Source organism: Manis pentadactyla, chromosome 18, assembly GCF_030020395.1.
Source record: "Manis pentadactyla isolate mManPen7 chromosome 18, mManPen7.hap1, whole genome shotgun sequence".
NCBI lineage: Eukaryota > Metazoa > Chordata > Mammalia > Pholidota > Manidae > Manis > Manis pentadactyla.
The window spans coordinates 13,111,013-13,124,385 of NC_080036.1; the positions used below are offsets into that span (position 1 = coordinate 13,111,013).

The following is a 13,373-nucleotide window of genomic DNA, read 5'->3' on the forward strand; positions in this document are numbered from 1 at the left end:
TGCTTTCTGATGAACAGAAGCTCTCACTTTTCAAATAGTCTGATGTATTAACTTTTCCCTATGTGGTTAATATTTGTTTAAGTCCTCTTTAAGAAATCTTTGCCTACTCCTGAATCATGGATGTTTTCTTCTAAAAGTTTGTTTCACCTTTCATGTTTAGATTTGCAATCTTCCTGGAGGACTTCTGTGTACAGTCAGAGGTAGGGATCAAGATATATTTTCCCCCATATGGATATTCAGTTGACCCCGTACAATTCATTCAAAAGGCCATCCTTTCTGCACTGCTCTGCACTGCCGCCTTTTCAATAATCAAGTGTCCAAAAAAACCAAGGAGTTCTGCCCCTGGACTATCTATTCTGTTCCATGGGCTTAATTGGCTAGTCTTACATAATAAAATACTGACATTTATTGAAAATCCTGACATTTATTGAAAACCTTGATATTTGCCTCAAGAAAGGGCTCCCTTTTCTTTTCAAGATTGTCTTGCCCTTTGTATTTTAATATAAATCTTAGCTACTCCTTGTATCTAAAAAGAACCCATGATTTGATTTATACTGTATTGGATCTGTAGGTGAACATGGAGGGAATTTGTAGCTTTGTGGTAGGAAGCCAAGCCAAGAAAAGGAACAGTGTTTCTTTAAGGCTTTAAGAACTCAGAGAAATACCAGGGTGCTTGAGTTTAAAGCAATGTTACAATGTCCCCACCACCACCGAGACCCAGTGATCTGGAACAGCTTGTTGGTCATTGTAGGTCCATTAGTTTACAATAGAGTATCCGGGTCCCCTTTACTGAGATAAATTAAAAAGTAACTAGCACAGTAGCTACCCTATAGGACACTAACAGCTCCCACTGCAACATGCCTGGGGGCTGACTGCCCTTTACCCTGTAGTGAATGTGTGAAGGGTGCTGCCCGCTGCGCTCCGGGCTCAGCCTTTGGGTAGGAATCCGCTGAGCCGGTGTGGGTGCTAAGAAACTGCTTCCCACCAAACGTCTCGTGTCCAGACTCCTTGTTCGTAGTTCCCGCGGTTCCTGCAACAGCTTTACAATACTGAGTATCCCAGCCCATGAATATGGAGTAACCTTACGTTGATTTGGATCTCCAATTTCTTTTAGTGTTTTAATGTTTTTGTGTGGAGGTCTTATACATCTTTTACTATATTTACTCTAGGTATTTGATAACTTTCGATGCTCTTGTAAATAGTACCCTTTGCTAAAAGAGACCCCATTTTCTCATAGTTAAGGGGGCTTTGTTTATTTTCCTCGGTTCTTGTCCCCGCAGCAACAAAGAATTGAAGGGCAGAGACACAGTAGTGAAACAGAGTAAAAGTTTTATTTAAAGCTACTTAAGGAGAGAAAAAGTGCAGGCGACCTCAGGGAGGAGAGGCGCCCCTAAAGGTTTAAGGTTTATTTAAAGAGACAAAGTGCATACTCAGAGAAAGGGGAGTGCGGGCAACCTCAGAAGGCTGCTGACAGATTGGGAAAAAGTTTTAAGGCAAAGGCAGAAAGGTTACGCACTTAGAAAGTGCAGGTGACCTCAGAGAGAGGTGCACTGAAAGAGCGAGAACTGGTTGACTCTGAGCCCCTTGTAGGGGCTTTACTGGCCTCATTCTCTCTCCACCCAGCTCATATCTATTTTCCTGCCTAACATCCTCATTAGTTTCTGGTAGATTGTAATACAATTTATTTGCAGTTGAGGTATAACTGATACTGGCATTGTATCGAACCCTCTTGCCAAGTTCACTTAATTTTAACAGTTTATGTGTAACCGTTCTTTTCAGTTTTCTCCATACATAACCATGCTATTTGGGAATAATGATAGTTTTATTTCTTCCATTCCAATTCTTATACTGGTTCTTTATTATTTGCGGTTGCACTGGCTGGAACCTTCTGGGTTGTGTGGCTAATGAACATCTTTTAGCAGGCATCACTTCATAGCCAAGGAGGGAAAAACCCTAATCAAGTGACAAAAGTTAATATCACCAATTATGGAACAAATCAAAATCATGTACCACTTAGAAGGCAACCAGAGCACAGCCTCACTTCTGTAAGATTCCTGTCAAAGGTACATGGCCTGAATCACAGTATGAGGAACTCAGACAAACCCACACTGAGGGACAGCCTATAAGTAACAGGCCCATAGTCTTTAAAGAGTCAAGTTCATAGAAATCAAGGGAAGACTGAGGAACTGTTCTACACTGAAGAAGACTACAGAGACATGACGACTCAGTGCAAAGTGTGATCTAAACGGGGATTTTTGGTAAGGGCGTTATTGGGACAATTGGAAAGCCTGAATCCAGTCAGAGGATTAGATAGTAGTGATATATCAATGTTCATTTCCTGATCCTGATGGTTATATAGAAGGTTGTTCTTGTTTTTAGGAAATACTCTTTAAAGTGTTTGGAGGGTGAAAGAGTATCATATCAGTAACGTACTCTCATATTCAGGAAAATATTTCTTTGTACTCGTGACTTCTGTAATTTGGCTTTGTGATTGTTTCAAAATAAGAAAGTTAAACCATCCAAACCACTTAATTTCAGAGAGGACCACCAGGTGGAGTCCTTAGACCAGAGAGCTGTTTTACTTGGCCTGTCTCTTCCAGGATTTAAAAAAAGCAGGGGGGACCCAGGAATTCCACTCCCAGGAATTTACCCTAAGAATGCAGGATCCCAGTTTCAAAAAGACAGATGCACCCCTATGTTTATTGCAGCACTATTTACAATAGCCAAGAGATGGAAGCAACCTAAGTGTCCATCAGTAGATGAATGGATAAAGAAGAGGTGGTACATATACACAATGGAATATTATTCAGCCATAAGAAGGAAACAAATCCTACCATTTGTAACAACATGGATGGAGCTAGAGGGTATTATGCTCAGTGAAATAAGCCAGGCGGAGAAAGACAAGTACCAAATGATTTCACTCATCTGTGGAGTATAAGAACAAAGGAAAACTGAAGGAACAAAATAGCAGCCGACTCACAGAACCCAAGAATGGACTAACAGTTGCCAAAGGGAAAGGGATTGGGGGTGGGTGGTAGGGTGGGAAGGGAGGCAGAAGGGGAATAAGGGACATTAAGATTAGCACACATAATGTAGGGGGGACGCAGGGAAGGTAGTATAGCACAGAGAAGACAAGTAGTGACTCTATAGCATCTTAGTATGCTGATGGACTGTGACTATAATGAGGTACGTGATGGGGACTTGATAATGGGGGGAATCTAGTAACCACAATGTTGTTCATGTAATTGTATATTAATAATACCAAAAAAAAATATGTGGGACAATTTTGTTTCCTTGTGTAGTCATGCCAAGCATTTATATATTAAAATATTTTATTACAACAACAAAAAAATTAAATAAATAAATAAAGCAGGGGGTATGTGGTGGGCTTTTTACTTTACTTTAAAAATGGAAAGTTATCCGGGTTTCCTTTGTCCAGCACACGAACAGGGACATAAACTATAGGCAGGTTTTTCATTTTCGGGTGTCTCTGTGAAGTCGAGAACAGACTATCTTTTAAATTATTTTGGCTAGGGTTTCTCAACCTCAGCACTGTTGACATTCTTGGGCTGGATAATTCTTTGTTGAGAGGCTGTTCTATGCATTTCAGGATGTTTGGCAGCATCCCTGCTTTATCCACTAGATGTCAGTACATCCTTCCAATTATCACAACCAAAAATGTCTCCAGATGGCGCCACATGTCCCCTGACAGACAAGAATCACCTGCAGGTCCCAAACCCGTTTTTTTGGCAATGAGATGTTCTCTGCTCTGGGCACTTTGGTTCCTACTTGCTCAACAGGGAGCCTAGGATGCACCCGCTCATCGCTAGTGTGGCCAATATGTAGTGTTGGGGACAGGAAGCTTTGAGTGGTGGGAACTGAACCCCAAGACTGGAGGTGGGCACTCAGTGCTGCAGCCCCACAGGGGTGCTGTTCTGTGCATGGGCCAGCCACCAGGCCCAGGGTGTCAGGAAAGGCCTTAGACAACCAGAGGAAGGATGAGGTCCTGAGTTTAAGGAAGGAAAGCATCAGAGGAGGCTGGGACAGGATGCAAACTCCTTTCTCAGGACTGCTAGCGCCCTGTGAGCTCCCAGCTGGCGGGGCGCAACCTTAGGGTATGAAGAACGGTCTCGGTTTCCCTCACCACTGCCTGTTGTTATTAAAACGCCCTTCTTTGCAATTCACTTAACCGCTTTCCCTTTCCATCCTCTGATCTAAATTCCTCCCCCTTGCCCGCTCCCTGGGGCCTCAGCACAGCCCAAGCCTTCCAGCTCAGGGCCCTCTCCAGCCAAATCATCACTGATCCAGTGCAATGCACGGCAGTCTCCCCAAACTCAAGGGCACTCTGCTGCTGGCCACATTTGTTTTCTCAAAGCTCTGTCCACCCTCCCTCACATGATAGGTGTGTCTTCTGTAAAAAGTGTAATTCTCGCCAGCCCTTGGAAGAGTTCCAAGGCATAAAGTGAGCGGTGGCCTGGGAGGGAGGGGGATGTGCACCCAGGGGGCTACTGTGCGGTGCCAAAGAATATGGGGACAAGGTCAGAAAAATGTCACCCCTGGAAATGAAATCAGTTTCAAACGTCACCCCTGGAAATGAAATCAGTTTCAAACAACTGCACCATGGCTGTGTTTGGCCGGCTGCAGAAGTGACTCCTTCTCCTACGGAGAGCTAGCCTCCCTCCCTGGGGACGGGGATGGGGCACACCTGCCAGGATGTGGCCCAAGGCGAGTCACTTCACCTCTGTGAGCTCAGCCCATGAACAACGGACGCAGAGAAGAGGCTACGTAACTATCATGAGAAACAAAACCCACAAACATGTCCTGCCTCACCCAGGCCAGATAACCTAAGGTTGGGCCATTTGCAAGCAGGCATTTTGTGTGGCCAGTCCCTTTTAATGAGGTAGTACTTACTCCTGAGAACTTCATGAACAGCTTTCCAACTCCCCACCACACTCAGCCCCAGGACTGGCTGACAGCCCCTGCAAGGTGGGTACATGCACCCTGAGGCTGCCTGGTGGCTTCCTGGAGTTGGTGTCCTTCGGAACTGTGATATATGAGTTATAAGAAATACGTTTTTGGTCATCTATAGTCTTCATCCACAGTCCCTGAAAACACTGCAGTCTTAAAGTGAAACAGGTGTTTTGTCATACTAATGAGAGACTTTTAGACCCCCACCCAAGGGTGGGGAGTGGAGGCAGAATCAGCCAATGGCCAATAATTTGGTCAGTCATGACTACGCAAAAGCCCTCACAAACCTGTGAGAAGAGCTCATGCGCTCCCTGCTCTGCTCTGCCCGGGTGGATCCTGCCTCATGGCCAGAGAGAGCTTCTAAGCTTGGGGAACCAGACGCCTCCACGTGCCACCGAGCCAGGCCCCACCTCCATGAGGACAGAAGCTCCTTTATTTGGGACCTTGCCCTTTGTCTCTCTTTATCTGGCTCTTAACTTGAATCCTTTACAGTATCCTTTATTAAACTGGTAAACGTAAGTGTTTTCCTGAGTTCTGTGAGCTGTTTTAGCGAAATAATTGACCTTAAAGGGGAAGCTATGGAAGCCTCCAATCTGTAGCCGGTAGGTCAGAAGCACAGGGATCTGCCTGGCGTTTGCGACCGGCGCTGGTGGGTAGAAGGCAGTCTTGTAGGATGGAGCCCTTAACCTGGGAATCTGGTGCCGTCTCTGGGCAGATAGCATCAGAATTGAGTTGAGTTCTCCAACATTGTGCTGGTGCTCGAAAATTGCTTGGTGTCAGTATGTGTGGGAAGAACCCTCCCACATATTTACACACATTGGAATCAGGTCCGGGTACCTGAATTGAGCTGTACTACCATTACTGCTATGTGTAGTATTGTTACTGCTATACATATACGTAGGGAGGAAATACACCATTGCATTTGGTGTCAGAGATGTTACAGGGACTAAGAAGCTTGTTTCTGATTCTCTTCCAATATACCAAACATGTTGGAGAGTAAGCTCTCAGTGGCCAAGAGCTCTAGGGGCTAAAGTCTAGGGGCCCTGCCCGCAGGGACTTAGCAATTGCTGGATTTAAGGCAATGTCACTCTCGAAGGGGAGGCTGATCCCTTATCAATATGCTGTGCAGTCCTGGCTGCTGTCTCCCAAACACGCTCGCTCCTTCACTGCCTCACTGACAACTCTGGTCAACTCACACTGGTGGTGGGCAGCCATCAGGTTGCGTGGCCAACCCCCACTTTCTGATAGCTGCATGTTGCTCCCCTCCTCCGGCCACATGGCCTCTGGAAAGCTCCTGGCAGCCATGTTCTGCTGCACAAGCCACACCTGACGGGACCGGTGGACGCCAACGCAAAGCAGGCTGACCAGGGCCAAGAAGCACATTCGGAAAGCCTGTCTGGGGGATTCATCTTGCAACAGTGTCACTTGGGAGATGGTGGTGGTCTTGTCATTTGTCCCATCAGCTGGAGAGATGGGAGAGCACTGCTGCAATGAACAAGCATCCAGGTGACACTTGATGCTGGTCCCAGGGTCCCCAAGCCCTAGCCCACCTGTATCTTAAACTCTGAATCAATCCCTGGACTCCCAAACAATGTCCCTCCCCCATGTTTGTTTTTTCCTGAGTTCTAGTTGGTGCATTTATTTTATTTGCAGCCAGAGTATTCCGAGCAAGTCCAAGTTTCTGACCTCACAGGGAGGCCATGGTAAAAATCCCATGTAGCACAGAACCCGTGGGTACAGGGATTTCAGTCACTGTGCAAAAGATAAGCTGTGGCCTAGTTAAAGCACGCTGGGCAGGCACAGGCGAAGAGGCTTGCAGTCTTGGATTCCTCTTGACAGACGGGAGGCTTTATATCCAGCTCCTCCACCCAGGCAGGCTTTGCGGCCTGAAGAGGGTCTGTTTGTCAAAGGATACCTTGCGGCTGGAACTTTGGGATTTCCCCCATGACTTCATTGCACTAACATTCACTAAAACTCAGAGAAAACCTTCCATGAAATGGCATCAGACAGGTTCTGAAATCACAACGAAAGCCATTTCACACACCGGTCAGCACCCGTGTTTAATTGTTGTGCCTTAGAAAGAAATACAGGCTCCTTAGCCATGAGATGTTAACTTTTTTTTTATTAATTTAGGGTTAACAATGACTCTCCTTTGTGGATTTCTTTTTTGGAGGTGTGGATTCAATAAACAACAGCTGGGTTCTGCCCAGCACGTGGGGACTAGGCAAATGCAGTGCCGTCAAAGAGGGGGGAGCAGGACAAAATGGAGAAGAACACGCTCGAAAAAATTTAAGGCAAATGTTACCCCCTATTAAAGGGAACTAACTGATCAAGCAGATCTGTGCATTTCAATGAAAATATATGAAATATTTGTCAAAATAATTAACATCGGTAAGAATTAGAACACATAGCTTATAAAATGCCTACACAGGTTTGGCAGAAATAAATCCCACCGTGTCCTTAGGCTCAGAGTACACAGACGCAGGCGCATCCGCCCAGGACAAGCCCCTTGAAGAGCAGAGGCCGAGTGTGGTGCGAAAGCGGTTCCACGAAACGGGAAGTGACAGGTCATTAACAAGTCATGGCCTGGGCTGACATTTTGGTTCACAGGAATTGCTTGACCGTGGGGCACACTTTGGCTGGGCCTCGGGACGCCTCCTAAGGACACAGGCAGAACGTGGTGACAAGGGCGCTCAGCTTGCTGCAGAGGGAGGGAGGCCCTTCCAATCCGGGTTTGGAAGTCGACTTTCTAAGCGATCGCTGCCCTTTCAAAAGTAGCTGACAATGCAGAAGTAGATGCTCCACCCCCAGTGGGCATAACTTTCATGCCCAAACACCTATTGTATTTACAGTCTGACTACACTGTCCCAGGGCTGCTCTGTGGCAGGCGGAAGAGCAGCTGCACCGCTCAGCCCTCCATCACGCGGGAGGCTGCCAGGGTTCTGTGGGCTGGTCCCACGGGTGAGGTTTACTGCGGGGAGAAGAGTCACGTGTCACGCCAAGCATCTGCCTTTCTGCTTTGGTCTTGAAGAATCGGTAAACGTATGGTCCCAGAAGCGGCTCCAAAGCTGGAGATGTGGATTCCCGGGATTCACCGTGTCCCTATTTTGAGTTTGCCAGAAGAACGTAGCCAGCGAGCAGACTTTGAGAGGCTTCACTGCTTTAGGAACACCTCCTTAAGGCCCACCACCCACCTGGTCCGGGTGCCCGGAGATGCCGAGGGAGGCCCTGCTCCTGGGGAGGTAAAGCTGTCAGCTGCAGGCGCCGCCCCTAAAACAGGCTTTGGCCGGCAGTCCAGAGAAAGGCGGATGGACAGACGGACAGGAGGGGCCCTGCCCTCTGCGGGGGGCTGGGCGCCCCTACCCTGCCAGGAGACATGTGCGGCAGCAGAACTGAATGAAGAGCTTCCGTTCGCAGAGCCGGTTGGACTTGACCATGTCACAGAAGGTCTCGTCCGCTGGGGCCCCGGCGGGAAAGAGAGAGGAGAGACACATCAGACTTCGGGCCTGCTAAGATTGTTCCAGTCCTACCATCTTGCTGGGCCCCAGGGGTGGGCTGGGCCAGGGATGCCCTCAGTCCCCAGGACATGTGGAGAGCCTGGTGTGGCACAGGTGGCACCCGGCATGCAGGGGCTGGCACTGAACACAGAGGAGAAGGGAGGACTCAGGGGAGGGCCTGGAGGATGGAGCGGGCCTCGGTATTCATGCACCTGTCTTCTCAGAGAGCTGAGCTGGCAGGAAACTTAGGAGGGTACCTCTGGGAGAAGGAGGAGGGCAGGCCCGGATGGGGCAGGAATACGGACTACTGCCTTTGTCCAGGGGCACCCCAAGCCAGATGTGCTGGGAGGGAGAGAGTTGTCTCGGCTAATGGAAAAGCGGAGGGGTGGGAAGAGCGATGGCTCGGGCTCGACTGCTAGCTTTTGAGGATGCGTTGCCCCCGTGGGACCTGGGAGAGCCTCCTGTGACACCCTCCCTTTCTGGGCTGGATACATAACCTCAGGAGGTGACTTCGCAGAGACAGAGCTTCCTAGCCTGACAACACACAATGCTGCAAACCAAAAAATAACTGAACACCAAGGCCAGGCAGCCACCTTCAGGTTCACAGGGCATGTTTAGGAGTTTCTGCAGGCTTTGTGCTCTGCCAGGGCAGGGCCAGTGACAGCTCTGCACCCAGGGTCACCATGTAGCTGGTAGCTGTCCTCTCCTACATGCCAGTTTGAGGTGCCCAGAGTTGGGCCCAGGCTCCTGCCCTGCCATAGCACGTCTCTCCCAGAGCCCCCTGCCAACCCTTCCTGCTGCCCAGGAACCCCAAACTGGTCTTTGGTCTCCTGAGTTCCTGTTTTCACGGCCCGTCCTGGTCTACCAATCAGCCTAGAGAACCAAAGCTCTCATGAGGCCCAGATGGTCTTCCCTGCAGGACACATGGGCCTTGACTGTGGGCTCCCTGAAGCTGAGACCCTTCAGTCTTCCCAGCTTCGATTCCCAAAGTTGGGCCTCACCTAAGAGAAGTCACCACATCAAAGCCACCTAGGGCGTGAGAGTGGGACTGGTACAAGAATAAAACAATTTTTAAGAGTAACTCAATAAACTGTCCCGCAGTAGCTGGGTCGGTGGCTGGGCTGCCTCTTTGGTCAATGTAGAAGGCCTAAAGGCAAGGGAAGACCAGAGAAGCCTCCAAATGGCTCAGTACGCCTGTTCAGAGGAGTTGCATTCCTGCATTTTCTTCTTTCTCTTTTGGCCAGAAGCCAGTGGGCAGAGCTTGTCCAAGGGCAGCAGCGAGGGTAGCCCAGGGGGCTCATCCCCATGGTGCTCACCGTTACTGCACGTGTGGTTGGTGATGCACGAGGTCCCCAGCTGCATGAAGCCCGGCTTACACCTGTTACAATTCCTGCTGGAGCCTTCACAGCTCAGGCAGCTCTCATCACACCTGTAGGAGAACAGAGGTTCCCATTGCTGTTCGCCTGCCTACATCCTGTCCCCAGCTGCAGCTGTGTCAGCCAAGAGGGCCCAAACCCTGGCCCAGTGTCTGTATGCCGTTCCTCCTATCTGACTGCACTGTTGCCCCAGGAGGGCAAAAACGGTTTTGGCCAGTGGAGATGGCAGGAGTAAGCCTGGGGCACAGGAGCAGCCTGGATATCCGAGAACCCCCGTGACTTACATGGGTGCCCTCTGGGGCACCGTGTTGCACCCCCACACATGGCTCCCTGAGCAGTGCCAACACCCGCACCCTTGGGCAGCTGCCCAGCTACAATGGCTACAGGCTTGGACTCAGGGCCAGGTTCCACCCAGAGATGCAAGAAACCCAGTCCCAGGTGGCCTGGGGACACCACTGCCCACCAGGCTGAGCTTCCTTTGTGCTGATGCCCTCCTTCCCCCAGGACTCTTCCAATGCCTGCCCCGGAGATGGCACCCAGGGCTCTCTGATGTGGAGCACCATGACCTCACAGGAGGGCTGGCGCACAGCAGGCCGCAGGCCACATCTGCAGTTTTACTGGAACACAGTCACTTGCTCATCTATGCATCAACTGTGGTGCTTGGCAGTGACAGAGTTGAGCAGCTCCAGCAGACGTCGTAAGGCCTGCAAAGCCCAGACAACTTGCCGTGGGGCCCTGTACAGAAGCAGCTTGCCTTCCTGCCCTGGGCCTCGGATCTGCACCCCTCCCACTCTGGGCCTGGTGTGGATCTGGGCCTGCACCTGCTGCCTTTCCCGAACCAGCTTCTGGTGCCTGGGCCTCCACAGCGCTCACGTCTGCCACCTACTTTCCCCACTGCTGCCAACTATGGGCAGAAAGGCCCCAGAGGTGGAGCTCAGGTGTGTGGGCAGGGTATCCAGGCAGGAGCCTAGCTCGGCCAGTGCCTGGGCCTGCCCTGTGTAGCAGCTCTTTGCTTAGGACAGAAGCTTCCTGCCTGGTCAGTGACTACATGCCCACCACAGGGCTCCTGCAGGCCTCTTCCAAGCGGCCCTCTGCTGGGGTCCAGTCCCACCTGCCAGTGTGCTGGGTGCCACATGCCCTCAGCCTGGATGAGAGGTGGTCTTGTTATCCTGGTGCAGCTGAGGATGCCCCCACACTGGAGTTCAGGTCAGTGGCTTTTACTTATCAGTGTGTCAATTCCATGGGCAAACCTGCATCCAGGAGCCTCCTCTGACCTCCTCCTCCCGCAGTAAGAGCCTGGACCCCAATCTTCATTCACCTGGAGGCCGGGCCTACCATGCAGCAACCTGTCCCTACACACTTTTGGGAAGTCCCTAGGGCCCAGCCATGGGCCCATGGTGCCTCAGCACAGGGGGTGACTTCCCCAAGACCCCTGGCTCCGGGCTTCTCTTACAGATGCCTATCGGTGAGACGGGGGCTCAGGACGAGCTGAACTGGTTAATGGGAGGTCATTCTTCTGGGAGGCCCAGGGCCAGCGCTCCCAGGCCATGCTGAGGGTTGCTTCAGCTATGACAGTGAGGGGAGTGTGCTGTAGTTGAGAACCAGCTGCACACAGCGAATCTTCTCCACACATAACCTCACCAAGCCCTGGGGTCTCCCTGCCCATCCCGGGGGGGCTGCAGACATGTCCTTTCCTTTTCTATGGCTGTATGACAGATGACTACAAATGCACTGGTTAAAGCACCACTCCCAGCTCTGCAGGGAGAGGTCTGGGCAGGCTCAGACTGGTCCTCTGCTCAGGGTCCCACAAGGCCCCCGTCAAGGTCCTGGCTGGCTGGGGCTTAGGTCTGGAGGCCCTGCTCAGGCGAAGACTCCAGCACCAAGCTGCTCCCAGCGATGGTGGGAGCCAGCCCCCAACTGCCCTGAGGACCCTGCTTCTCTGAAAGACCCTCCTGCCTCCTTTCTGCCAGAGCTGGTGTGCCCAGCAGGTGGTCCTTGCGGGTAGGGGCTTTCAAGAGGCCTCTGGTTACACCACCTCCTATGGAACCTGCTTCACCCCCAAAACCCGAGGGCAACTGTGCCCTGCCCAACTCAGGAAAGATGGCGTGCCCACTGCACGGCTCTCTCCCTGCTCCCCTGCAGGGGCCTTGCCCTCTGGCCTGCTGTCTCGAGGCTGATCCGGGTGAGAGTCAGAGGGCAGACATCTTGTTACACTTCAGTCTGGGCACGGAGTGCAGGAGAAGGCGTGCCTGTGAGTCTCTGTCCCCAGTGGTACCCAGGAGAAGTGACCGACGCAGTGGGGGATGGTGGGGAGGGCTGGGGCGTGAGAGGTCGGTCTGCCCCTGAGGTGCTCTCTGTCTTCAAAGACGCCCTTGCTTGCTCTTCTAGGCCTTCCTACCAAGTCTTGAGGTCTTCCAGCACCACTGTTGAGGTACTTATGATGGACTATTCTCAGCTTTGCATCTCTGCTTCCAGGGCTTCTCACCTTCTGATTGCCAACCCAGCAGGCCCAAAACCTCCACCTGGCTGCTTGATCGGTCAGAGCTGACCCAGGACCACCAGCCGGGACCAGTCATAGCACCGCTCAGCATCTGGGGCCGGGTGGAAGCCAGGCTCTGTATAAGCTGCTGCTGCCTGAAAGGGGAGAGGCCCTGCGGAATCCAGGAGACCAAGGCCATTCTTCCCTCGGGAGGAATTCACTCCGAAGGGGTCTTCAGAGCCAGGGGACTCTAAAGATGGAAGCTGGCATTTCACCAGCTCAGTGCTTTGTGCAGGGTTTCCCTGGGGGTGTACCTCCAAGACCTGGGCTGTCACCCCTGCTCTGGACTCCTCTCTGGGACTGAAAGCCTCTCCTCCTGTGGAGGTGAGCACATGGGAAGCTTCTGTCCTCCCCTGCCAAGGAGGGGCTCCTGAGGGCCGCCCGCCAGAAACTAGGGGATGCCATAGTTTCTGGATGCCCTGAGGGGTGGCTGGTTGCCACACTTGTGGGACTACCCAGCATCCTCTGGGATCTAACTATCCAACAAACAAAAGTGCTTGTCACTATTTTATTTCACGTTCTTCCTGGGCTGCTGGACTCAGTGTGATTACTCCTGAACGAGCGGGCTGGTTAAAATGAAAACTTTACTTCACACACCCCCACTGAGGGCTGCATGCGGGACTCCGCTGGGTGCCGCCGGCAAGTTCCCTATTTCAAAGCAGCTCACTAGAAGGGGCTGAGCCCTGCACAGGTACGTAACCCCCGCTCCAGACCCTCTTTGTGGGTCTCAAAAGCACAAGGACTTGGGAGGTCTCTCATGGGCCTACTGTAGGATTTTGTTTTTTAAGAGAATGGGTTATAACCCAGAGCAGTTCTCAAACCCAGCCTGGGAGGACAACCCCCCTGTGGGTCCGTAGCTGAGCTGGAAAATGGGGGCAGGCAGTCCCCAGGGTGTGCAGTCCTTTCTGGCGGTCACAAGGGTCCCAGCTACACAGTGCCGGCAGATACCCAACAACCCCTTTTAAATGAACAAAGGAACGAAAGCACCGACTT

At 51.4% G+C, this 13,373-nt stretch overlaps 1 protein-coding gene across 1 annotated transcript in view; it reads right to left on the bottom strand.

Moving 5' to 3' along the window:
• Positions 1 to 7,063: 7,063 nt before the first annotated feature.
• Positions 7,064 to 13,373, bottom strand: part of PCSK6 (proprotein convertase subtilisin/kexin type 6) — a 201,321-nt gene continuing 195,011 nt past the window's right edge. The window contains exons 20-21 of the mRNA XM_036878645.2: positions 9,782 to 9,894; positions 7,064 to 8,425 (exon numbers count right to left, since the gene is read on the bottom strand). Coding sequence (XP_036734540.2) covers positions 8,328 to 8,425; positions 9,782 to 9,894 — 211 coding nt within the window. The 3' untranslated portion in view covers positions 7,064 to 8,327. The remainder of the gene's footprint in view (positions 8,426 to 9,781; positions 9,895 to 13,373) is intronic.